At 39.7% G+C, this 24,654-nt stretch overlaps 2 protein-coding genes across 2 annotated transcripts; one reads left to right on the plus strand and one right to left on the minus strand.

Moving 5' to 3' along the window:
- Positions 1–77: 77 nt before the first annotated feature.
- Positions 78–14,525, plus strand: LOC106090574 (serine/threonine-protein kinase fused). Its single transcript, XM_013256809.2, has 11 exons — positions 78–232; positions 7,549–7,607; positions 7,670–8,254; positions 8,317–8,492; positions 8,900–9,730; positions 9,796–9,946; positions 10,011–10,139; positions 12,970–13,530; positions 13,585–14,001; positions 14,097–14,303; positions 14,371–14,525. Exons 1-9 carry the CDS (start codon positions 181–183, stop codon positions 13,633–13,635), a joined length of 2,595 nt encoding a protein of 864 aa, XP_013112263.2. The 5' UTR covers positions 78–180; the 3' UTR covers positions 13,636–14,001; positions 14,097–14,303; positions 14,371–14,525.
- Positions 13,810–20,069, minus strand: LOC106090571 (low choriolytic enzyme). Its single transcript, XM_013256806.2, has 5 exons — positions 19,922–20,069; positions 19,668–19,841; positions 14,380–14,540; positions 14,045–14,320; positions 13,810–13,989 (listed from the first exon to the last, which is right to left on the minus strand). Exons 1-5 carry the CDS (start codon positions 20,067–20,069, stop codon positions 13,810–13,812), a joined length of 939 nt encoding a protein of 312 aa, XP_013112260.2.
- Positions 20,070–24,654: the final 4,585 nt, after the last annotated feature.

The following is a 24,654-nucleotide window of genomic DNA, read 5'->3' on the forward strand; positions in this document are numbered from 1 at the left end:
TTTGCATTTCTCCGTATTTCGTAAATAATTGTGCCTTCCGTCATTTTCTCAACATTCGTAAATAGACTTAATAGAAATGCAACAAGTTAGCTAGTTTAACTAACACTGACGGTAAAAAGTTCAATAAATTGTAAAATAAAAACAGATATTAGAACAAAAGAGAATTGAAAGACCAAGAAAATGCATCGCTACAAGGTGAATGCCATGGTGGGCGAGGGTTCTTTTGGTCATGTCTAAGTTATCATGAGGAACCCTCGTGTTCCCGTATTCCCACAGTTTAGCTGCACCAAGGCAACCAAAAACCCCACACGAGCTGCTAAGTCAGCGCATTGGACACCTTATTCTAGACACCTTATTCATTTGGTTGCACCCAAACCAACTACTTACAACCATTCATGGGAAACCTTCATGCTCCCGTATTCCCACAAGTAACACGAGCCGCCTATTCAACACCCCACTACAGGTTAATAGCCCAATATTCTACACGGGCCACTGTGTCAGCAAGAAATGCAATGGCAACGTTGGCAGAGCGACAGCGGCGCAACATAATGTGGTGGCTTAGTTTTAAGTAACAGCATTATTGTAAGTTCAGTTTTTAACTCATACTCAATGAATAAAGTTTAATTCATTCATTAAGAATAATTGGCGCCCAACGTGGTTCACTTCGCGAAAAGAACTCTAAAAAAAGTTAGAACTGCGAAAAGTGAAACTACAAAATATAAAATAAAAATACAAATCCTAAAAAAGGAAAAGTAAAAACGTACGTGGTTCACTTCGCGAAAAGAACTCTAAAAAAAGTTAGAACTGTGAAAAGTGAAACTACAAAACATAAAATAAAAATCCTGTGAGAAAAAAAATATAAATAGGAAAGAAAGCTCAGTCAAAACTGTACCAAAATACCCTTAAGAAAAAAGGACTCAATTGAAAGGACTCAATTCGAAAATAAGCTTAAGTCACCAAGGAACGAATATCCTTGGGCAGCGAAAGGCAACATCGAAGACGATCTACAGAATCACCAAGGAACGAATATCCTTGGGCGGCGAAAGAAAGTGAAAAACAATCAGAGGGCTCATCAAGAAACACACATCCCGAGCCAAGAAGTGGAAGAAGCTACCGAAAATCAACAACAGAAATTAATTTTAATTAATTTACCTAACATTTAAGGATGATAAGGTAAGTGAAGTGCCAAGTGAAAATTGAAATAAAAAAGGAGAAAATTTAACCAAATTCATTCAAATATATTTTTTTTTTTTTTTTTTGGGAATACTCCATTTTTTGCGAATAATTTATGAGTCAGGAATTAGAAGACTTATTAGGCAAGTTAAGTTTAGAAACAAAAGAAACCATGAACGCCGAACAAGTAAGTGAGCTAGTTAGAGCAGAAGTGAGCAGAGCATTGGCCGCTCAAAAATTAGAATTCGACAGGAAAATAACTGCGATTAACAGTAGACTTGCTACTGACAAACCTAAAATTGAAAAGTTTACGAAAGTTCGGATAAATCCGCTGGTACCTTGTGATATCACCTTAGATGCCATAAAGTCTCTTCCGGAATTTTCGGGACAGCCAGGCACCTATGTGTCATGGCGCGAGGCAGCGCACAATGCATACGAGTTATTTGAGAAATACGATGGCAGCGAACGCCACTATCAAGCGGTGATTATTCTTAGAAATAAAGTGCGAGGTGCCGCCGATGCAGTACTTTCATCCTTTAGCACGGTATTAAGTTTTAAAGCAATCATTGCCCGTCTCGATTTTACTTACGCGGACAAACGTCCGATATATCTGATCGAACAAGAACTGTCCACGCTGAGGCAGGGTTCGATGCAGTTACTAGATTTCTACGATGAGGTAGAAAAGAAATTAACCTTGTTAGCCAATAAGACAATCATGTCATATGAAAATAGTGTAGCAGACACTATAAACGAAAAATACAGAGCCGATGCACTTAGGGTTTTCATATCAGGTTTAAGGAAACCCCTTTGTGATATCCTGTTTGCCTCAAGACCAACAGACCTCCCTTCTGCATTGGCCTTAGCACAAGAAGTAGACGCTAATAACGAGCGCTACGCTTTCGCGAAAAATTTCGCAAATAGATCTGATAGTTCTTACAGCAGAAAGGCAAGTTCTGCCCAAAATTCCCCTAATACGGATCACAATGTGGGACAGAAGAACCCACATTATTCGGTTACCAAACAGAAACAGGCTGGTCAACCGCAGAACAACTTAAATAACCAAAAGCCACACACCAGTGGTAACTTCGCCGATCATAGACGTGTCGAACCTATGGAAGTAGACCCTTCCCTATCCCAATTTAGACAAAAAAAAAACTACCAAAGTCATGACTATAATGACAGGTCACAGGGAAATACACAGAAACGAGCGTCAAATTCAGGGCGATACACAGGACCAAAACTACAACGTGTGAATCATCTTAGCGAAGAACACGAATCAATGGACGAGCCAACGTATGATGAAGATGCGGAACAGGCCGTAGACGAAATTGAGAGCGACGAGCTTAATTTTTTAGGGGAAGGTCCCTCCTGCCTTGGATTTCAAGGTCAATAGGAGGGAAAGAAATCAAACTCCTTGTCGACACGGGGGCTTCAAGGAGTTACATCAAACCCTTACCGGAACTAAAGGGAGTAAAGGAGGTCCAAAATTCATTTGCAGTAAAATCAATTCATGGAGTTACTCCCATCAAACTTAAATGCAAAATTAGAATTTTCGGCGTTACAGAAGATTTTTTTATTTTACCCGAGTTGAAATCATTTGATGGCGTTATTGGCCTTGATTTATTGAATAAGGTACACGCATCCATTGATTTAAAAACTAACACAATTACACATGACCATGGAAAAGAAGTTATTTTATTTATTACCAGCCAGGATATAAATCATTTACAACTTCAGGCTAAGTCGGTACCAAGGGAGTTCAAAGACGCATTCTTTAGAGTAATTGCCAACGTAAACGGAGTATTTGCAGACCCCAATGAAGCACTCCCATACAATACGAATGTGGTTGCGACCATCCGCACGGAGAACGAAGACCCAGTTTACTCAAGACTGTACCCGTACCCACTGGGCGTTGCGGATTTTGTTAATAAGGAAATTCAGGATTTACTGGCAAACGGTATCATTCGAAAGTCTAGGTCCCCCTATAACAACCCAATATGGGTCGTTAAAAAAAAGGGCTTTGATGAAAATGGACAGGAAAAAAAGCGATTAGTTATAGATTTTCGAAAACTTAATGATAAAACTGTCAGTGATAGGTACCCGATTCCAGAAATAACGGAAACTCTATCCAACCTTGGTGGGAGTAAATTCTTCACTACACTAGACCTAAAATCAGGTTTCCACCAAATTCAGTTGTCTGAACCCGATAGAGAAAAAACCGCATTTTCTGTAAAAAACGGAAAATATGAATTCTGCAGACTGGCCTTCGGTCTGAAGAACGCGCCCAGCATTTTCCAAAGGGCGATAGACGATGTGTTAAGAGAACACATCGGTAAGAGATGTTTCGTCTACGTCGACGATGTCATTATATTCTCGAAAAACGAGCAAGACCATTTAACAGATACGGAAGTAGTGATGCGAAGTCTATTCGAAGCCAATATGAGGGTATCGGCAGAAAAATCAAAATTTTTCCAAACCGAGGTCGAATACTTAGGGTTCTTAGTTTCACAAGGAGGAATTAAAACTTGTGCTGAAAAAATTGAAACAATTCGGAATTTTCCTGAGCCCAGCACCTTAAGAGGTCTAAGGTCATTCTTAGGCTTAGCGGGATACTACCGCTGCTTCATACGCGACTTCGCCAAGATTGCGAAACCACTATCAAACATACTGAGAGGAGAGTACGGCCGAGTTACTGCAACACAGTCGAAAAAAATCAAGATTGATTTGACTAGTGAGCAGAAAAAAGCCTTTATTAAAATAAAAGATATACTTGCCTCCGAAGACGTAACCTTAACATACCCAGATTTCCGAAAAGCGTTCGATTTAACCACAGACGCATCCTCCCATGCTATAGGTGCTGTCCTTTCACAGGAGGGAAAACCTATAACCATGATTTCCCGCACTTTGACAATTAGCGAGGAACATTACGCTACTAATGAACGGGAATTATTAGCCATTGTCTGGGCACTTAAAACGCTTAGAAACTACCTTTATGGTGTATCAAAATTAAACGTATTCACGGACCACCAACCATTAACCTTTGCCGTTTCGGACAGAAATCCGAATTCTAAAATTAAAAGGTGGAAAGCTTTCATTGATGAATGCAACGCAAAGCTAATCTATAAACCAGGCAAGGAAAACGTAGTTGCAGATGCGCTGTCCAGACAGCACATTAATGCTTTAGACAATGCGAGTGTTGAAACAATCCACAGCGAAGAATCATCTACCAACACGATTGAGAGAACCGATAAGCCGGTAAATTGCTTCCGTAATCAGATACTTGTTGAGGAAGGCACAGAACCCCAGAAAAAAACTTTCATTATTTTTGGGAAAAAGACGAGACACTTGATTTCATTCCGAACCGATGACGATTTAATTAAAAATCTCCAGGAAGCCGTGAACGTAGATGTAGTAAATGCTCTGCAGTGTGATCTACACACATTGGCACGATTCCAGCATAAATTGATCGAACTCTTTCCAACCGTGAAATTCAGGCACACAGAAAAGTTAGTTATTGATATATCAGATCCTAACGAACAACAGGAAATTATCGCAGCCGAACACAATCGAGCACACCGAGCAGCCCAGGAAAACGTGAAGCAAATAATTGAAGACTATTTTTTTCCAAAAATGGAAAAGAAGACTAAACAATTTGTAGCAAATTGTCGCGTATGCTCTCAAGCGAAGTATGACCGCCATCCAAGAAAGCAACTCATTGCTCAAACGCCCATACCCACATATTGTGGAGAAATTCTCCACATTGATATATTTTCAACAGGGTCGAAATATTTTTTGACTTGCATTGACAAATTTTCAAAATTTGCAATAGTACAGTCTTTAAAGTCTAGGACGATAGTAGACGTTAAGCCTCAGCTTCTGCAGTTGCTCAATGTGTTTTCAAATACGAAAACTATTTACTGTGACAACGAGAAGTCGCTCAATTCACATAGCATCAAGGCCACGTTAAAGAACCATTTCGACATCGATATTGCGAACGCTCCACCCTTGCACAGTACCTCAAATGGACAGGTAGAGCGATTTCACAACACACTGATGGAAATATCTAGATGTCTTAAACTTGACAAAAATTTAGATGATATCGAAGAGATAGTTCTTTTGGCTACCATCGAATATAACAGGTCAATACATTCGGTAACTGAGACGAAACCTATTACAGCCTTTCATTCCTCGGAAGCCGACGCACAAATAGTATCGCGTATAAAAAACACTCAGATCAAAAACTTAGAAGCGCACAATAGGAATAGGCAAGATAGGGATTTTGCCGTTGGGGAGAAGGTGCTCGTAAAAAATAACAGAAGGCTAGGTAATAAACTTACACCTCTTTACACCGAAGAGGAAGTTGAAAAAGACCTGGGTACCACCGTTCTCATAAGGGGGAGGAGGGTCCATAAGGACAATCTCCGCTGAATTTTCTTCCTTTCTAGAATTAACACAACGTTATATGCGGGAGACGATTAAAAAAAAAAATTTTTATAACTTACGTTTTCAGAATCGCTTTAAAATTGGTTATAGCCATATTGGTATCAGCAACATCTGGACGACTAATAGACTACTCAAATGCAGGATACATTCCGGTGGCCGGTGGTGACCTTGTTATCTGGGAAAGTTATGGACACATCAAACATGTTACGAACCTGACTCTGTACGAACGACTAAAGGACGAGACAGCTAACGCTGCGGACCATTTTCCTCAAACACACATGAGGAAGTTGCTAGACGCAGACATAAATCAGATAAGTAGACTAATACAGACAGTAAATACTCATCACAGACAAGCGAGAAGCTTGAACTTTATAGGGACGGTACTGAAATATATTGCAGGGACCCCAGACCATGACGACTTTGACAGACTAACAAACAAGGCAGAACAACTAATCGACTCCCAGGACAGACAGTTTACTATCAACACGGAGGTACAAAAAGAAATTAATAGTCTCACCATTACAGTAAATAAAATCTTGAAGACAGAAAAACACAGAGAAATAGACACTAGCCACCTTTACGATATTCTATTAGCTAGAAACAGAGCAATAATAACAGACTTAGACAATCTTATCACTTCTATCACATTCGCAAAAATTGGAGTCTTGAACCCCATCCTTTTAGACAGTAACGAAATAAACTTCATAATAAAAAATGAGCACTTCACGAACCTCTCCGTGGCCGATGTTATGGCTGTAGCTAATATTAAGATTTTGCAATACGATAATGTAATTTACTTCCTAATAAGATATCCTATTCCTAAGCTTAGATGTAAGAAAATTACTATTTTACCAGTAGCTCACGGCCACCAAATGCTCCACCTACAAGAATCCACCTTAGCGGTATGCCATAATCGTACCTTAGCGGTGAGGAACTGCAGCGACACGATACCAACTTTTTGCCTACCGTCATCAGCCACATCATGCGCTCTACAACTACTGACAAGTAACACTGCAAGCTGCAGCACCACATTCAACAATCTCACGCCGATTACACCAATAGGCGATGGATTGGTAGTCATAAATGACCAACTGGCAATAGTAGAAGAAAGTAATGAAGCTCCTGTTACAATTAATGGCACTTACCTGGTCATTTTCAAAGATCATGTAAAAATCAACGATTCGGTATATTACAACGAGAATTCGACGACTCCTCTGCAACCTGAAACTCCATGGGCTTCTGAGATCAACCTGACACAACACACTGAGATACTAAGTGCCCCCTATCTGCATCACGTGAACCAACGGAACCTCCAACACATCCGCCATTTACAACGTGTGGTCGATCAGGGCCAAATCGCAGGTTTATCAATCATTGGTGGTTTTGCGATTGTGGGACTGGCAGGTTACCTATTACGACGAAGAACCATCACAAAAAAGAAGATCATCATAACCAGGTCAGTTGAAGATGCAATCAAAAACGCTATTACAAGGACCGAGGACGGCCCCCACTTAGAAGGGGAGGAGTTATCATGAGGAACCCTCGTGTTCCCGTATTCCCACAGTTTAGCTGCACCAAGGCAACCAAAAACCCCACACGAGCTGCTAAGTCAGCGCATTGGACACCTTATTCTAGACACCTTATTCATTTGGTTGCACCCAAACCAACTACTTACAACCATTCATGGGAAACCTTCATGCTCCCGTATTCCCACAAGTAACACGAGCCGCCTATTCAACACCCCACTACAGGTTAATAGCCCAATATTCTACACGGGCCACTGTGTCAGCAAGAAATGCAATGGCAACGTTGGCAGAGCGACAGCGGCGCAACATAATGTGGTGGCTTAGTTTTAAGTAACAGCATTATTGTAAGTTCAGTTTTTAACTCATACTCAATGAATAAAGTTTAATTCATTCATTAAGAATAATTTCTACAAGGCAGTGCGTAAAGATGACAATCAAATTGTGGCCATAAAAGTTATATCCAAGGTAATTGGGAGAGGGTGAAAATTTTATATGAGTTTTTTTTATTACATTCTTTGCATTTAAAGCGGGGCCGTACTAGTCGTGATTTAAAAACCTTAAGACGCGAGTGTGAAATACAGGCCCATCTCAAGCATCCCAATGTCATTGAGATGCTGGAGTCATTTGAGACAAAACATGATTTGGTAGTGGTCACGGAATTTGCCACCATCGATTTACATCGCTATATGGAACGTAATGGCTATTTGCGTGAGGATAAAGGTCAACGTTTGATTTGCGATTTGGTATCGGCCCTATACTATCTACACTCCAATCGTATACTTCATAGAGATTTGAAGCCACAAAATGTTTTGCTGGACGAAGAGCTGAGAGCAAAGCTGTGCGATTTTGGTTTGGCACGCAACATGACCATGAGCACCCACATGTTGACTTCAATAAAGGGCACACCCTTGTACATGGCCCCCGAGCTGTTGGAAGAGAAACCCTATGATCATCAGGCGGATATATGGTCTTTGGGTTGCATATCCTATGAATGTTTAATAGGTCATCCACCGTTTAGCACAACCTCCATATTGCATTTGATAAAAATCATTAAAAAAGATGAAGTAACCTATCCGGGATACTTGAGTAAGGATAGTCGCTCATTTTTGCAAGTAAGTAAATTATTTTAAAAGAAAATAAAGAGTAAAGGTTTTATTTATATTATTCTTTATAGGGCTTATTGGAGAAAGAGCCCACCATGAGGGCTAGCTGGGCCCAAATCTTGTGCCACCCCTTTGTCGAAGGCAGGTTGTACATAAAGGCTGGAGTTAAAGCAGAGAATTCTCCCTTTGTAAATCCTCAGAATATAAAGACCAAATCCACCAAAGCGTCAAATTTGAGCAAGGAAAAGTAAGCAATACATACAGTAAAGTCCAATGAAATAGGTTTATTCGACCTGTCAAATAGAACTGTCAAATAAACCTATTTCAAGGCTTCATAAAGTTTTGTAAATAAGGCCGCAAAAGTATGAACACAAAATCACATAACCTTGATCGGTTTTATGTTGTTGTAGCAGTGTGTTGTACACTGAGGCGACAGCCCTTGCCGATGAATGAATCCATCGAGTCAGTCCAGTTCGTACAATCGCAAGGAAGCTGTTTAGCAAAATCCACTGGCCAAAGGTCGTTATCCCCATATGCAAGTATGAGGCTCCAAAAATAACAATGACACAATTTTGTTTAATACTTTTGACCACCTTTCCTTTGTAATGCTACTCTATGTTTTTTTATATCATATTTTTATTTTTACTTATGCAGCAACGTAGCTCAGCTCAATAATAAGCTGCGTTCCATTAAATTGGATGAATCTCAAGACAACATGACTTGCTCTCGTGATAGTATCAATGCCATACCTCCCAGTGATGTGGAGAATTTGGAAACCGATCTTGAAGACAATATCATTGTGCCATTTGCCAATGAATCATTCCAAGGAGATAGACTGGTGAATAAAATCAATAGCGATAAAAATTCCACACATTTAACAAGGCCACCCACCATAGGTGGTGATATGTTTCAAATACCTGGAGTCCATATGCCCATCATTAATTCACAAACATGTTATGTTAATGGCAACAATAATATGATTCTAAATAATCTCGAAGATAATTTCACATTTGGCAGCGACTCGCCAGAGGAAACTTTAGACAAGGAAAACGAAATTAAAGAGCAAAACAACAGCAATATGGTTGTTAATACCTTGCAAGAGAATTTCGCCTTAAATGATGTTACCAATAATGGGGATAATCTAAGTTTCTCACGTAGACGCAGTGAATCGGAAGAACTTAAAAAGACATCACCTAGAAAAAATCAATCACTTGATGTAGTAATGACAGAGAAACCTAAACAAACCCTACATTTGGAAAAAGACTGCTTTAGGGAAAATACCCATCGTGTTAATAATGAAAATTTACAACAACAAACATCACAAGAAAAAATGAAGCAATCCAAAGCAGGAAACCAGGCAGGGGAAAATGAATGCCCAAAATTAAGACATTCAAAGAAAGAACAAGAGAACTTGGGAAACAGTGAACAAAGGACTATCTCAGTGAAGGTCTCAAATCAATCGTTGGAGGGAAAACATAATACACAGTAAGCAACTCCCCTTTTTTACCCTTTTACCCTTTTTAGTAAAATTTTTTTTGTTTTTTTTTTAGAAACACTCCCCCTTGCCTTATGCCTGGCTGGGATTCTTGTGATGAATCTCAAAGTCCACCCATGGAAAGTGACGAATGGTTGGCATTTTTAGAACGCACCATACAAGAAGTTCTGGATGGTGAATTGGATTCATTAAAACAAAAGAATTTGGTACGAAAAGTTTTTATGGTGCTGGAACAGTTTTTTTTATTAAAGTTTGTTTTTCCTTTACTAGGTGAGCATTATTGTGGCTCCTTTGCGTAATTCCAAAGCAATACCCAAGGTAGTGGAAAGCGTGGCTCAATTGCTGTCGTTGCCATTTGTACTTAACGAGCCTCTAAGTATTATGGAATCCATTAACAAGGTAATTTGATAGACATTCTGTTAAAAAAATCTCAGATCTGAAATCGATTAAAATAGATTCATCCTGGCCTGGCGAATACCTGCCATGAGACCATATTTTCCAGCCGAAGATGTGAGATTAGCAAATGAACGTGATGAGATTTTCCGAATTAACACAAGAGATTAAATTAACATACTAGGATAAGTGAACTTAAGCAGGAGACTATCAAGTTGGTCAGTGATCCCAACAGGAAAATATGGTGGGAGCATTGCGGAAACTGCTAAATAGGATGCGGAGCCAATAAGCTGTGGTCGATGGTCTAATAACTTACACGTCGCGACAGTCTTCAACCGACAACAGGAATCGGATTCGAAACGATTTGCAAGACACTTTAGCTGCCAATTTGTCGAGCACCCAGTAAGAAACCAAATGAATAGGAGATTACTAAGGAAGACAAACAATATATAAGTCATGTTGGAGTAAGCTACCTGATGGAAACCCTTTGTTCTGTCCACATCCATCCTAGTAATATGAAAAATGGTTCGGGGGCCCCGGCGGGCCTATTGAGGGCAATCCATCTTCAATGAAGTCATAATCAGCCCAATCATCCCTGCCCTCAATAAGTGATGTGGGAACCTCCCCTATGACACACCTGGACATCTTCGATCAGCCATCCAAGACTTTATTCCAAGTAATGTCGAAGACACTGACTGAAACGTGTACACAAAGAAGCGGTAACCCTGTGTTAGGTCAATTGTAGGTTTAACTGAATACAGCGATCCACGATGAACAAAACCATAGCTCAGCTTCCATCATATTGGAGATCCTTGTTGGAATATTACTAAACTCCAGTACTATTCAAATAGAAGCCCAAATTTTTCGACTATCAAAAGGTTGTTGTTGTAGCCACACATCTACATGTGGAGATGGCGATCCTTGTCTAGCTCCTATAGGTGAGCAAGCTCGTATCGGTCCAAAAGACCAAAAACTTTGGTTATTTGAAGACGCCAAAAACTCGCCTTGCCATATCGACCATCATAGGCACTTAGTTTTATGCAAGAGCCGCTGCCGCCCAGCCACTCACTGAGACTCTCCGCTCAATACCGCCGATTGTCCGCCACTGCAGTTGCAGGTACTCCGCATGGAGCATTCCACTATCCGCAACCTGTAGACGCGCCCGGTAGCTCATAGCTAAGTTTCTCGTGGTAGCAATTAACACCACACAGGCCGGAGCTCAAAGTTCCGGCCTGAGTGGTGCTCGTAGTTATCCAGTGCCGGGACTATCAAATGGTTACACTGTGCAATTTGTTGTAACAGAATGCTGTGTTTTCATCCTATAAATCGATTTATGGGATGGGATGTTGTCATCCCATAAATCGTTTGCTGGATATTTAGATGCAGGAAACATGCGACTTGGGTGGGATCTATCCAGAGCGATCAACAGGTGACTCGAGACACACATCCAACACGTTGTGTTCACCGCTTCCATATCCTCGTTAATCTTATTTAGATTCGCCGAAAATACTGCTTGATTTGGAAGATGCCTTTAACAAGCCGTAGAATCTCATCCTGTCAGACACAGTTACCAGCTCTTTTTTAGGTTTTCTGAATTCGTTCCTGATTATTCTTTATGATTCCTTATATACCTACCTATTTCGACTTCTAGAATAAAAAGCCCGTTTGGCATCCTTCCTTAGTGGCCTATGGTCTCCGTTTCAACACCTCTTGTCTTTCATCTTTCTTGGCCTCCTAACCGGAAAAGCCGATTTGTAAACTGAAGTCATGTTACCGTCCAGAACCCAAACTAGTCCATCCATATTATCCTCCATGGCTCCAGCATTCCATTAAGTGCCGAAAAATATGTCTACCATTTAGCGCTCCTAGAGTTCCGGATTTATGTTTTCCTATTTCATCTACATTAGAGTTTTTTATGTTCCGAGAAGTTAACACGGCTTTAAGGACCATCACGGGCTGTCCCCAGGAAGTAAAAATGGACCATCTATACGAGCAGAAGACTTGAAGACTTGTATCTTAACAATTTCTCCTGCCATCAGAGGAATCAGCTGAAATTCCAACACACCAAATTGGTACACTGCCCTAGGGATAAGAAGCAGAATTTTTGGATGTTTAAGAACGCGATTCGTTAATACCTTGCAGTGGGAATCAGTCCTAGACCAAGAATGATCCTGGATCGATACGGGTACGTAAACCCGGCTGCAATTGTGTTCGATTGCCCATAGTAAATTGTGATGGTTATTGGAGACCATTCATGCGACGAATGGCTTTGGCTTATGTTTTTTACCAGCCCCTCTAACTTCCAGATGCAGTTCCCTGTTTCTAGTGTAGTAGGATCGAAGCGAAAATTCCGATCACATTCGTCTGCGCCGGGAAATTGGGCCTCACCTAGAGTATTCGACCAGCTGGTAAAAAGCGCGTGGCTGCTGCGTTAATTATGTCGGGGAATTTCTTCTCAGCAACACTTACATTTGAGAAACGGCGACTGTTATACTCTCTGAAGTTATTCCAATGGGCTTTATTTTGTTTGAAATAAGTTAGGCGCTCTGAGGTTATGAAATCGAATGGCCGGTCAATAGTGAAAATTACGGGAAAATGATCTGATCCTTAAGAAATTTGGACTACCAGGATAAGTCATTTAAGAGACCAGATGACGCAGTGGAAATGTCTGGCGAACTGATCCAATCATTCATAACTCTGATAAGAGCATCCAGATTCGCCGGAGGTTTTTTCTCCGGAAATTTTATTTGTAACGAAAATTTTATTATTTATTTATTGAAATGATTATCCTTTAACTCGTTTTTTTCTTTCGTTTTTGTGTCAATCCCTCCCTCAGGTCTATGTCGATTGCAAAATAGTTCCTAATCTCATGTATGCTTCCAAGTTACTCATCTATGAAAGACTGCAAAATGATTCGGTGACATCATTACCTCGCAATATTCGTTCGATAAATGAAATGAATAATGAAGAAATCAAGTGCATCTCACGACTCTATGAGTTGATATGTCATTTTGTGCATTTAAATTTGCAATTTCTCAATCAATTCTGTGATGCTGTAGCTATTTTATCGGCCAATGAATTTCTCATAAATTTTTTAAATCAGGAATTTAGAAACTCTCATGCTCTACGTATAGCAAATAATATTTTGGCTCTTTTGGGATGTGTGTTGCGTGAGCTGCCCGAAAATGCTGAGCTGGTGGAAAAGATAATATTTTCGCCAAAAGTGGATTTAAGCTCATTGATGCATAGCAGTGATGATCTCTTGCGTTTGAGAATTTGTATGCTAATGCGTCTATTGGGCAGATACAGTTTAAGGGCATTGCAAGCTGCTTGGACAAAAGAGGTGAGAGAAGCTATTGAGTTGTTGGCCGAAGATGACAACGAAGAGGTGAAGCAGGTATTTCGCACAGTGCAATAAAAAATCTTGTATTGATTTACTTTTTGTTTACAGGAAGCTGGCAATACTGTTGAAGAGCTTCACAAATTCTCATTTTATTCCTAAACTTAAAGTATTATTGAGTATTAATATTCTTCCATTAGTTATCTTTACTTAGAGTAAAGTTCAATTCTAAGCATTTATATTTTATTTCAAGAAAATGTTGTTTACTACGCACTTTTATCATTTACAAACTTTTTTATATACTATTATATTAAGATATCGACGCATTATAATGTACTAAGTAAAGATTTTATCAAGAGTTCCTTGTACATAGTCAATCATTTCATTTAAATAATGGCCGAAACGATCAAAATCGAATAGGCCATCTCCTACACAGTCTTCTTCATACATTTCATTCAGCTTGGCAATATCCTTATCCGAAAGGCCACGTCGCTGGCCCAAGCTGGCATAGGGATCCTATAAGAAAAGGTAATTGTTTTATTTAAAAATTTGTAATAATTTTTTTACTTACCAAAGGTTCTATGGTGTTTTTGCCATTTTTTGTAAATGCCTTGGAACTATAGTGCATAACACTTAGATAATCATACTCCACCCCGAAACTGCTTATATGCGTCCTGGCGTATTTGTTAAAATTATGGGCATGTCCTGGTATTATATTTTCCCAATTAATTTTGACATAATCATCCCTTTCAGTTGCCGATTGCTGATGATAGAATCCCAGGGCATGTAATATCTCGTGTACCACAACACCATGTGTAACGCACTTTGGGGTATTTAAATTTAAGACCTGTAAATGTTTTATATGGTTTTTTAATAAGTTAAATTTTTTATTTTCAGCGTACGCACTTGTCCACCTTGCCGCCTACCCACACTGGACCAACAACCAGAATAATTGCCTTTAAAAACTATCCAATTTTTGTCTCCCTTCTCATAGGGACGAAAACGTATGCAAGTCTTATCGTGATATTCTTTAAAGGCTTTTAGGATGGTCATCATCTGTGTTTGGTCTAAAAAAAATACGACGGAAACGTAAAATCAATCAATTTTTGTTCTCAATAAAATTCAGAAGATAAAATCTCAAAGGTGATTTAAAATCCTTAACGGTCTAAACATGGATACTTGAATTGCAGAAAAAAATATATATATATTTTAGCTGTAGCTGAAGATACATATATAATAAGTAACAAGTAAAAGGCGTTAAGTTCGGCCGGGCCGAACTTTGGATACCAACCACCTCGGGTATATATGTAAACCACCTTTCATCAAAATTCGGTGAAAATTTCATACCTTATGTCCCATATCAGTTATATCAAAATAGGTTCCGATTTGGACCAAATACTAATAAGGATACTAGCTAAATCTTAAAATAAACCGATATGAACTATATACGACACGGATGTCGAAAAGCCTAATGTAAGACACTGTGTCAAACTTCAGTGAAATCGGATTACAAATGCGTCTTTCATGGGGCCAAGACTTTAAATAGAGATATTGCTCTACATTGCAGCTATATCCAAATCTGGACCGATTTGGGACAAGTTGCATAAAAATTTTGAAGAGTCTAATACAAAGAACTGTCCCAAATTTCGGCGAAATCGGACAATAAATGCGCTTTTTATGGGGCCAAGACTTTAATCTCGATTTAAAGTCTTGGCCCCATAAAAATCGGTCTATATGGCAGCTACATCCAAATCTGGACCGATCTGTGCAATATTGCAGAAGTATGTCAAGGCCCTTAACCTAACTTACTGTCCCAAATTTCGGCGACATCGGACAATAAATGAGCATTTTATGGGCCCAAAACCATAAATCAAGAAATCGGTCTATATGGCAGCTATATCCAAATCTGGACCGATCTGAGCCAAATGGACGGATGATGTCGATGGGCCTAACACAATTCACTGTCCCGAATTTCATAAAAATCGGATAATAAATGTGGCTTTTGTGGGCCTAAGACCCCAAATCGGAGGATCGGTCTATATGGCAGCTATATCCAAATCTGAACCGATCTGGGCCAAATTAACGGAGGAAGTCGAAGGACCTAACACAACTCACTGTCCCAAATTTCAGCAAAATCGGTTAATAAATGTGGCTTTTATGGGCCTTAGACCCTAAATCGGAGGATCGGTCTATATGGCAGCTATATCCAAATCTGAACCGATCTGGGCCAAATTGACGAAGGATGTTGACGGGCCTAACACAAATCGCTGTCTTAAATTTCAGCAAAATCGGATAATAAATGTGGCTTTTATTGGCCTAAGATCCTAAATCGGCGGATCGGTCTATATGGGGGCTATATCAATATATAGTCCGATATAGCTCATCTATATGGCAGCTATATCCAAATCTGAACCGATCTGGGCCAAATTGACGAAGGATGTTGAAGGGCCTAACACAACTCACTGTCCCAAATTTCAGCAAAATCGGATAATAAATGTGGCTTTTATTGGCCTAAGATCCTAAATCGGCGGATCGGTCTATATGGGGGCTATATCAAGATATAGTCCGATATAGCCCATCTTTAAACTTAACCTGCTTATGGACAAAAAAAGAATCTGTGCAAAATTTCAGCTCAATATCTCTATTTTTAAAGACTGTAGCGTGATTTCAACAGACAGACGGACAGACGGACGGACATGTCTAGATCGTCTTAGATTTTTACGCTGATCAAGAATATATATACTTTATAGGGTCGGAAATGGATATTTCGATGTGTTGCAAACGGAATGACAAAATTAATATACCCCCATCCTTCGGTGGTGGGTATAAAAATACGCTAAGTTCAGGTTGGGCTGAATATTCGAAACCATCACCATTCAACTAAAAATGCATACACGTTTACATGGTATTTGAAGTTTGAAGAAATTGGGGCATCGATTTTTGTTGGGGCCATATCTATTGATAGACATACCTGGGGTCAATATGGTCAGTGCAAAATGTCCAGTCGATACCTTTATTCGTTCACCCAATATCGTGATTTCGATTATATGCTCTATAGGGTCGCTGATCAATAATTCAATGTGTAACAAACGAAATAACTACCTTGGAATATCCATCTAGTAACACGTCTACCTTGTAGATATTGCTTTTTATTTCGGTGCAAGAAATTCGAAGATATCTGTCACCAAATCTTCAGTCACATTGTTCACGACGTTGGCAGCGGAAGAATGTCGGCAGCTGAATTAATTTAAAAACCTTACAGGTCCTCCACACATGCTATGGCAATTTATGACAAAGTCAGAAGCAAGGCACGGGATAGCTGTGAGCACCACACAGGCTGGAACACTGAGATACGATCTGTTTGGTGTTCATTGTGTCAAGAGAAGCGGTAAATAGCTACAGGGTGAATGCATTCCTTGGAGAACGACCGCATCCCATTGCATCTGAAGAAATTAACCTCCCCCGGGAAATAAGAGTAGTTCTGGCTCAATTACGATCCGGCAGATGCAGCCGCTTCAATTCCTACAGAGCAAGGATTGATTGACCAGGGACCACACGTCACCCGTTTAAATGGTCAGCCACCCACTTGATTTAGGTGTGCAAACACTGGACGGACCCCATCTTAGTAGCAGAGTTCCTGGATCTGGACATTCAACAGAATCAAGCAGACGAAAGATAGAACAACAAACTGCTACAACAACAACAATAGAGAACAATTCGTACCTTTAGGGGCTTAGAAAGTCAAATCTGGAAATAAGTTGATCAAATCCGGTTATCCAACTATTTGGACCTTATTTAGCATGGATGTTAAAAATCATTAGAAAACGAGTAAGGAAAGGCAAATTTGGGCGGTGCTTACTATATAATACCCTACACCTATCCTAAAGTACAAAGTGGGAACTATATATAATTCTGAACCAATTTTGACGGACCTCGGCGGTTACTTTTAGATGGGTTATTAGATAATCCGTATAAAATTTTGAGCAAATTTGTTCAAACTGTAAAAACTACGGTCAACAAAAGACTACATTATTGCAAATTACTCAAAATCGGACGAATATATATATATATGGAAGATATATCTAAATCTGAGCCGATCTATATGAAATTCACCAGTAATGTGCAGAAACAAGAGAAAATCCTTCCTGCCAAATTTCCAAATCGGACGAACATATATATGGGAGTTATATCCACATCTGAACCGACTTTTTTATACCCACCACCGAAGGATGGGGGTATATTAATTTTGTCTTTCCGTTTGCAACACATCGAAATATCCATTTCCGACCCTATAAAGTATATATATTCTTGATCAGCGTAAAAATCTAAGACGATCTAGACATGTCCGTCCGTCTGTCTGTTGAAATCACGCTACAGTCTTTAAAAATGGTGATATTGAGCTGAAATTTTGCACAGATTCTTTTTTTTGTCCATAAGCAGGTTAAGTTCGAAGATAGGCAATATCGGACTATATCTTCATATAGCCCCCATATAGACCGATACGCCGATTTAGGGTCTCAGGCCCATAAAAGCCACATTTATTATCCGATTTTGCTGACATTTGGGACAGTGAGATGTGTTAGGCCCTTCGACATCCTTCGTCAATTTGGCTCAGATCGGTTCAGATTTGGATATAGTTTCCACATAGACCGATCCTCCGATTTAGGGTCCTAGGCTCATAAAATCCACATTTATTATCCGATTTTGCTGAAATTTGGTACAGTGAATTGTGTTAGGCCCTTTGATATCCCCCATTAATTTGCAGGTCGGTCCCGTTTTGGATATAGCTGTCATATAGACCGATCTCTCGATTTCAGGTTTTTGGCCCATAAAAGGCGCATTTATTTTCCGATGTCGCCGAAATTTGGGACAGTGAGTTAAGTTAAGCCCCTCGATATAAATCTGCAATATGGCACAGATCGGTCTCTCTATTTAAGGTTTTGGGCCCATAAAAGGTGCATTTATTGTCAGATGTCGCCGAAATTCAGGACGGTGTATTAGGTTAAGCCCTCCGACTTCCCTCTGCAATATGACCCAGATCAGTCCAGATTTGAATATCGCTGCCATATGGACCGATCTCTCGATATAAGGTTTTGGGTCCATGAAAGGCGCATTTATTGTCCGATTTCGCCGAAATTTGGGACAGTGAGTTGAGATAGGCCCTTCGACATTTTTCTGAATCTTGGCCCAAATCGGTTCAGATTTGGATATAGCTGCCATATAGACCGATATCTCGATATAAGATTTTGGCACCATGAACGGCGCATTTATAATCCGATTTCACAGAAATTTAACACAGTGACTTATGTTTGGCTTTTCGAAATCCGTGTCGTATGTAGCTCAGATCGGTTTATTTTTAAATAAAGCTACTTAAAAGACCAATACTTTGTTATACCCAATTGAACAATGACTTGTACTTATAAGTATTTGGTCCAAATCGGAACATATTGTGATATAACTGCTATGGCACAAAAGGTATACAATTTTCACCGGATTTTGACGAAAGGTGGTTTACGTATATTCCCGGGATGGTGGGTATCCAAAGTTCGGCCCGGCCGAACGTAACGCCTTCTTATGGCCTGCACCAAACAGACGGACGGACATAGCTAAATCGAATCAGAAAGTGATTCTGAGTCGATCGGTATACATATCAATGGTGTCTATCTCTGTTAATTCTGGGTGTTACAAACAAATGCACTAAGTTATAATACACTGTGGAGGTTTTGGGTACAATAACACATGCGAGTTTTAAACCCAATCGGATAGAATTAAAATAAATAAATTCGTTCGGAAGATAGGGTGTTTTTGACAAACGGACAGGATAGGGTTTAGACCATAAAGATCAAGAAGGTATATACAATTTAGGATTAAAGACCAAGGTTTTGTGGTCTTGCAAATGGAATGATGAATAGGTGAAAGAAATTTCTTGTCGTGTGGCATACTTTACATTGCTTTCTTCATTTGTAGAGCGATCATTATGGCGCATAGGTTCCCATGTTTGCAGATGCTAAATGCCTAAGATCAAATCCAAAAATATATTTTTGCGCCTACGTCATGAATATTCCATTAAGGAACAGAGGCATAAGACATTTATTAGGCCTTTTTAACTTCTTTAGGAAAGGTTGTCATGGGATATTAGTTTTTAAAATTATCATATTTGTTCACAAAAGCAGATATTTTCCAGTCATACTCACTGAAATCTTGGCTATCAATATAAAATGGGACGGTAGCTTCGGGCCATGTCGCCTTTTCATTCAGCAATCCATTGCGTAAATATTCACGATGCAGCATGATATCACCTTCAAATAGACCACTATGCTCCCAAATATTATCCTCATGATTATCATTCCAATATTCAAAGGCAGGACCTAGAAACGATATGCAAAGGTTACCAAAACAAATGCTAAGCATTTGAAGTAAACGATGTGCATTAATAGTTACCACATACTGTTGTGTTGTCTCAACATTTGCATATTTGGACCCCATCGTGGCTTTGGTGGCTGCACCGAATTCCAATTGGGCGCAGCAGCCTGGCACAGAGTCAATGCAAATGTCAAGAATAGAATCAAATGTAATCGATAACGCAACGAATGCATTTCTCCCACAAGGTTGAGCACTCTTTTGGCTTGTCACCAAACCAAGTTATTTTAGCTTTCTTTTATATAAAACACACAAAATCAAAATTAAATAAAAACAACTTCACTTTCTTTGTTGAATGACACAAACCTAAAGAAAGGCTTTTTCGATTATCGTGGGCCTTTTATAGTTTCGGTAGTGCCGCTGACAGCTCTTCATCACACTCCACGCTTCATTTGCCATGGAATTTTATAATAAGAATTTACAATTGTTTTACGATTGAAGAGTACCCTCCAAAAACAATGTGTTAAAGTTTTTTTGTTTTTTTTTTTCAACTAAACACTTAAGCGCGCAATTGAGAATGGTAATCAAAATCGTTTTGGAATATCATTAAAAATGAAAAGTACAATTGCGCGAGGTTTACCTTTTGCTTGAGTTGGGTAGTGTGTATTTGAATTGAAAGTTGTCAATGGGTAGCGGTTTTGTTGACATTTTTTCTTGGAATGCTATTATATGGTTGGCCATAATGTAAAGGAAGTGGCGGCCAAAAAGCTTAAGAAGCAGTATTTTAGGTTATTTAGTTATAATTGTGCAACTATTTTTGGCTATGGTGTGCAAACACTTTAATATGGATTAGTAAAACAAAAGATTTAAGACACGAACATCATAAAAATGGCAAGCTTTTAACAATGAAAATGAATACGAATTGTAAGTTGAATTGTATAAACAAAAAGATAGCCCAAACCATCAAAATCATGACGGAAATATGAATAAAGACTTATATACAGGGTAGCTGACACGAAGTGTTACCAAGTTCACACTGTTAAAATTTGCAAATTTGCCCCTTAACATTCCATTAAGGAACAGGGGCAAACTTCACACATACCAATGAGTGCTGTCCGATTCCAGCTTAAGCTCAATGGTAACGGGCCTCATTTTTGTAGACGAGTCCGAACGGCGTGCCGCAGTGCGTTACCTATGTTACCTAACTTTAAGCGCCTTAAATTTTATCATATTCGACTTGAGAGTCTAACGGTCATATTCACAAAACTTAATGAAGCATTAAAATAGATTGATTGATAGTTCTATAGAGGATTTTTTGCCATATTCCATAAATATGTCCAGTTTGAGGGATAGCCCAAAGAAATATCAGCATCGTGCTCTACTATTTACTTCCTTTTATTTGAGCAGCAATTGCAATTGGTTTAGGGGGAGTTTATAGGGTGAGATCACCCCCAAACACTTGGCCTCACTATTGGATATCAAATTCGTCTTCTTCTCAAATACCTATTATTTGAGCCCCTTTGTGCCATAGTAGGCAAACATGATGGTTTGAAGGGAGCTTAGGTTACGAATATTATCAGCATCGTGCTAGAGCACGATTTTGTTTGAGCCCCATGATGTCAAGCAATTTGAAGGATAGTTCAGATCCAAATTCTTATAACAGCTAGCCGAACCGGCCCGCTTCTCTGCGCCTTCTTTAATATCTTTTTAGTGTGGGGACATTTCGCCCAGACAGCCAGGAAACCATTAAATCCCTGGAGAACGTATTTCTGAACACAAAAACCGCCCTCGACTGTCGCAGATCTCTCAACGAGATGGCTGAACATTTCAAAATTCAACTGTTCTGGGTGCCGGGCCACAGAGATATCCCAGGGAACTGTAAAGCGGAGGAGCTTGCAAGACTAGGAACTACCCTAAATATTCCAGGGATACTGGAATTTGTGGGTATGCCTCTAGCAACATGTAAGCTAAGTTTTCAGGACTAGGCCCGAAGGACAACGAATTATAGATGGTCTCAAAGAGGGGCTGTGAGCATTTCAAAACTATGTGGCTTAATCTAGACTTGAAGTGGTCAACGGCTTTGCTGTCATTGGCTACAACAGATGTCTCAGTCATTGTGTCCGTCGTGACAGGTCACTGTCTAATCAAAAATATTCGGAAGTTATTGGGCTTTTTAAAGCGATCTGGATGGTTTAATGGTAGGAACTAGATGGCATCTTTCTTCTTCTGTTCCTGCGGTATCACAATTGACGAAAACGTCAAAGTGAGTCTGATGGCAGACTGCCACTAAAACCTAACCTAACCTAACCACTTTGCCCTGAAAGTGAATATCTAATTCGTGCCACTGTAGCCTATGTCCGTCTATGATGCTGAATGCCTGCGTTCGAATGTTGGCAAGAACATCGGACAAAATTTAAAGTGGTAGTTATCCCCTCTTAATACTGCCGACATTTGTGAGGTACCATGTCATGCATGGTCATGTACAAAATTCTTCCCAAAGAGGTGTCGCACTGCGGCACGCCGTTCGGACTCGGCTATAAAAAAATACTTATCATTGTGTTTAAACTTAAATCGAAAAACACTTATTGTTGTGCCATAAGTTTGTATCTTTCTCGGTTCTTAGGCAAATTTTTACTCTTCTCTCAAATGTCTTGTCTATTAAGACCTATATTACTATATTGGTAAATATTTCCGGTTTGGGGGGTATTTCGGGGGTGGGGTGGCTACTCAGACTCTTGGCCCTTTAAGTTATAAGATTCATGATCTGTTTCAAATACATTTTATATGAACCCCATAATGGCATCATCGGTAAATAAGATCTGTTTGAGTGTAGGGTGGCCCCAGGGTCTTTGTCCCGAAAATGAGTGTATTTACCGGTCAATTTACCTTTTTGACTTGTTTTAGGTGGAAAAGCGAGAAAAAAGAAACCTAGACTTGAACGCAAATTTTAATGTCATATTCGTAATCTACTACCAAATACCTTTTCTTTGAGTCCCATACAGCCATGGTCAGCTAATATGCTCATTTGGGGGTCGGACTCTCCCATTACCTGGACCTAATTTGTTAAGCCATATTTGTAATCTACTGCTGACTACTTTTCATTTGAGTCCCATATTGACGCGAACGTGGACCCAAATTTTAATACGATATTCGTTTTCTAGTTTGCAATACCCTTCATTTGATACCCATATTGTGCATAACGGTCCACTTTTGGATTTGGGTGACGTTTTTCGGGCAATGTTTTTTCCAGACCTACCTACACAATCTGTGAAAATTATAAGAAAAACTATTCAGCCGTTTTTGATTCTATGGAACAAAAAAACAAACCGTGTCCCATATAGTCATGAAGGGTTCATATGCCTATTTGGGTCGTTTTTAGGGGGTGGGGTGACCCTATAATTCGATCTGATTTTGTATGCCAGATTCGTAATCTACCTTTCATTTGAACCCCATATTGATATGGAAGTTAAATTTGTCTGCATTTAGATATTTTACGGTTAGAGCGACTTTCTGGGTACTTGTACCCAATTTTTAATACCATATTCGTATTCTACTCTTCAATACCTTTCATTTGATATTCATATTGTCTTTATCGGTCCATTTGTGATTTTGGGTGGACTATGATTTGCGGATCTGCACCTGGAATGTCAGCACTCTTTATAGAGAAGGTGCAGTATACGCGCTGGTGGATGTATTAGAGAAGTACAAGGCATATATTACAGCTTTACGGGAAGTGCGATGGACTGGGAGTGGCGTCACTTCAACACCAAATGGTGACGAACTATACTAAGCTTCCATAACACGAGGCATGAATTTGGCTGTGGATTTGTGGTTAGTCGGAGACAGAAAAACCTTATCTCTAGCTTTACTCCGGTGGATGAGAGGCTAGTCACAATCAGCATAAAAGCCGAATTCTTCAACATCAGCCATATTTGTGCCCATGCCCCGACGGAAGACAAAGACGTGCAGACCAAGGATATTTTCTACGAGCGGCGAGAGAGAGAATATGACCGCTGTCCCGCCCATGATAGTAAAATCGTTCTGGGAGATTTTAATGCGAAGATAGGGAAGGAAGACATTTTTGGTCCAACAGTCGGAAAGTTTAGCCTCCTCGAGATAACGTCCAGTAATGGGTTGATTTCGCCGCGGCAAAAAACATGGTAGTTAGTAGCACAAGAATACAACATAAAAATATTCACAGAGCCACATGGCTGTCACCCAATCAAAACACGAGAAACCAAATTGATCACGTTGTTATAGATAGAAGGCATTCATCCAGCGTGTTAGATGTGCGATGGATCCGTGGAGCGAATATAGATTCGGATCATTACCTTGTTGCAGCAAAGGTTCGCACCCGTTTGAACATGGCGAGGAATGTACGATTTGACACTGCACGGAAACTGGACATTGAAAATTTGCAAACACAACAGATGACAGCGGCATACTCCACTCGACTGACCCAACTGCTTGATGAAAGCACTCCTTTTTCCGATAATGTAATGGCAAACTATTACTATATTGGAAAATCCCGCGAAATCCGTACTTGGGTACCGGAAGCCTCCTCCAAGAAACCCATAATACGGCCAAGAGTGTCGAGATGCTACTGAAGCCAAGAATGCGGCATATAGAGAAAACTTGTAATCTGTAGCAACGTGCCAGGTGAAGGAGAGGTATCGGGAGAAAAGGACAGAGGAGAAACGTCCATTCCGCAAAAAGAAAAGGGAAATGGAAAGACGTGAGTGTAAGCGAATTGAGATGTACAGGAGTCAGAATGAAGTCTGGAAATTCTACCAAACAATTAAACATCAAACCGGTGGAGTT

Source organism: Stomoxys calcitrans, chromosome 4 (genome assembly GCF_963082655.1).
Source record: "Stomoxys calcitrans chromosome 4, idStoCalc2.1, whole genome shotgun sequence".
Lineage (NCBI taxonomy): Eukaryota > Metazoa > Arthropoda > Insecta > Diptera > Muscidae > Stomoxys > Stomoxys calcitrans.

What these genes read in the sequence shown, in the direction of transcription:
- LOC106090574 (XM_013256809.2), top strand. Translation starts at nt 181, where the DNA reads ATGCATCGCTACAAGGTGAATGCCATGGTGGGCGAGGGTTCTTTTGGT. An exon ending in GAGGGAAAACATAATACACA is followed by an intron (nt 9,731 to 9,795) that starts GTAAGCAACTCC and finishes TTTTTTTTTTAG; the next exon opens with AAACACTCCCCCTTGCCTTA. An exon ending in CATTAAAACAAAAGAATTTG is followed by an intron (nt 9,947 to 10,010) that starts GTACGAAAAGTT and finishes TTCCTTTACTAG; the next exon opens with GTGAGCATTATTGTGGCTCC.
- LOC106090571 (XM_013256806.2), bottom strand. Translation starts at nt 20,069, where the DNA reads ATGCATTCGTTGCGTTATCGATTACATTTGATTCTATTCTTGACATTT. An exon ending in GTAGGCGGCAAGGTGGACAA is followed by an intron (nt 14,321 to 14,379) that starts GTGCGTACGCTG and finishes AAACATTTACAG; the next exon opens with GTCTTAAATTTAAATACCCC. An exon ending in AAAACACCATAGAACCTTTG is followed by an intron (nt 13,990 to 14,044) that starts GTAAGTAAAAAA and finishes CTTTTCTTATAG; the next exon opens with GATCCCTATGCCAGCTTGGG.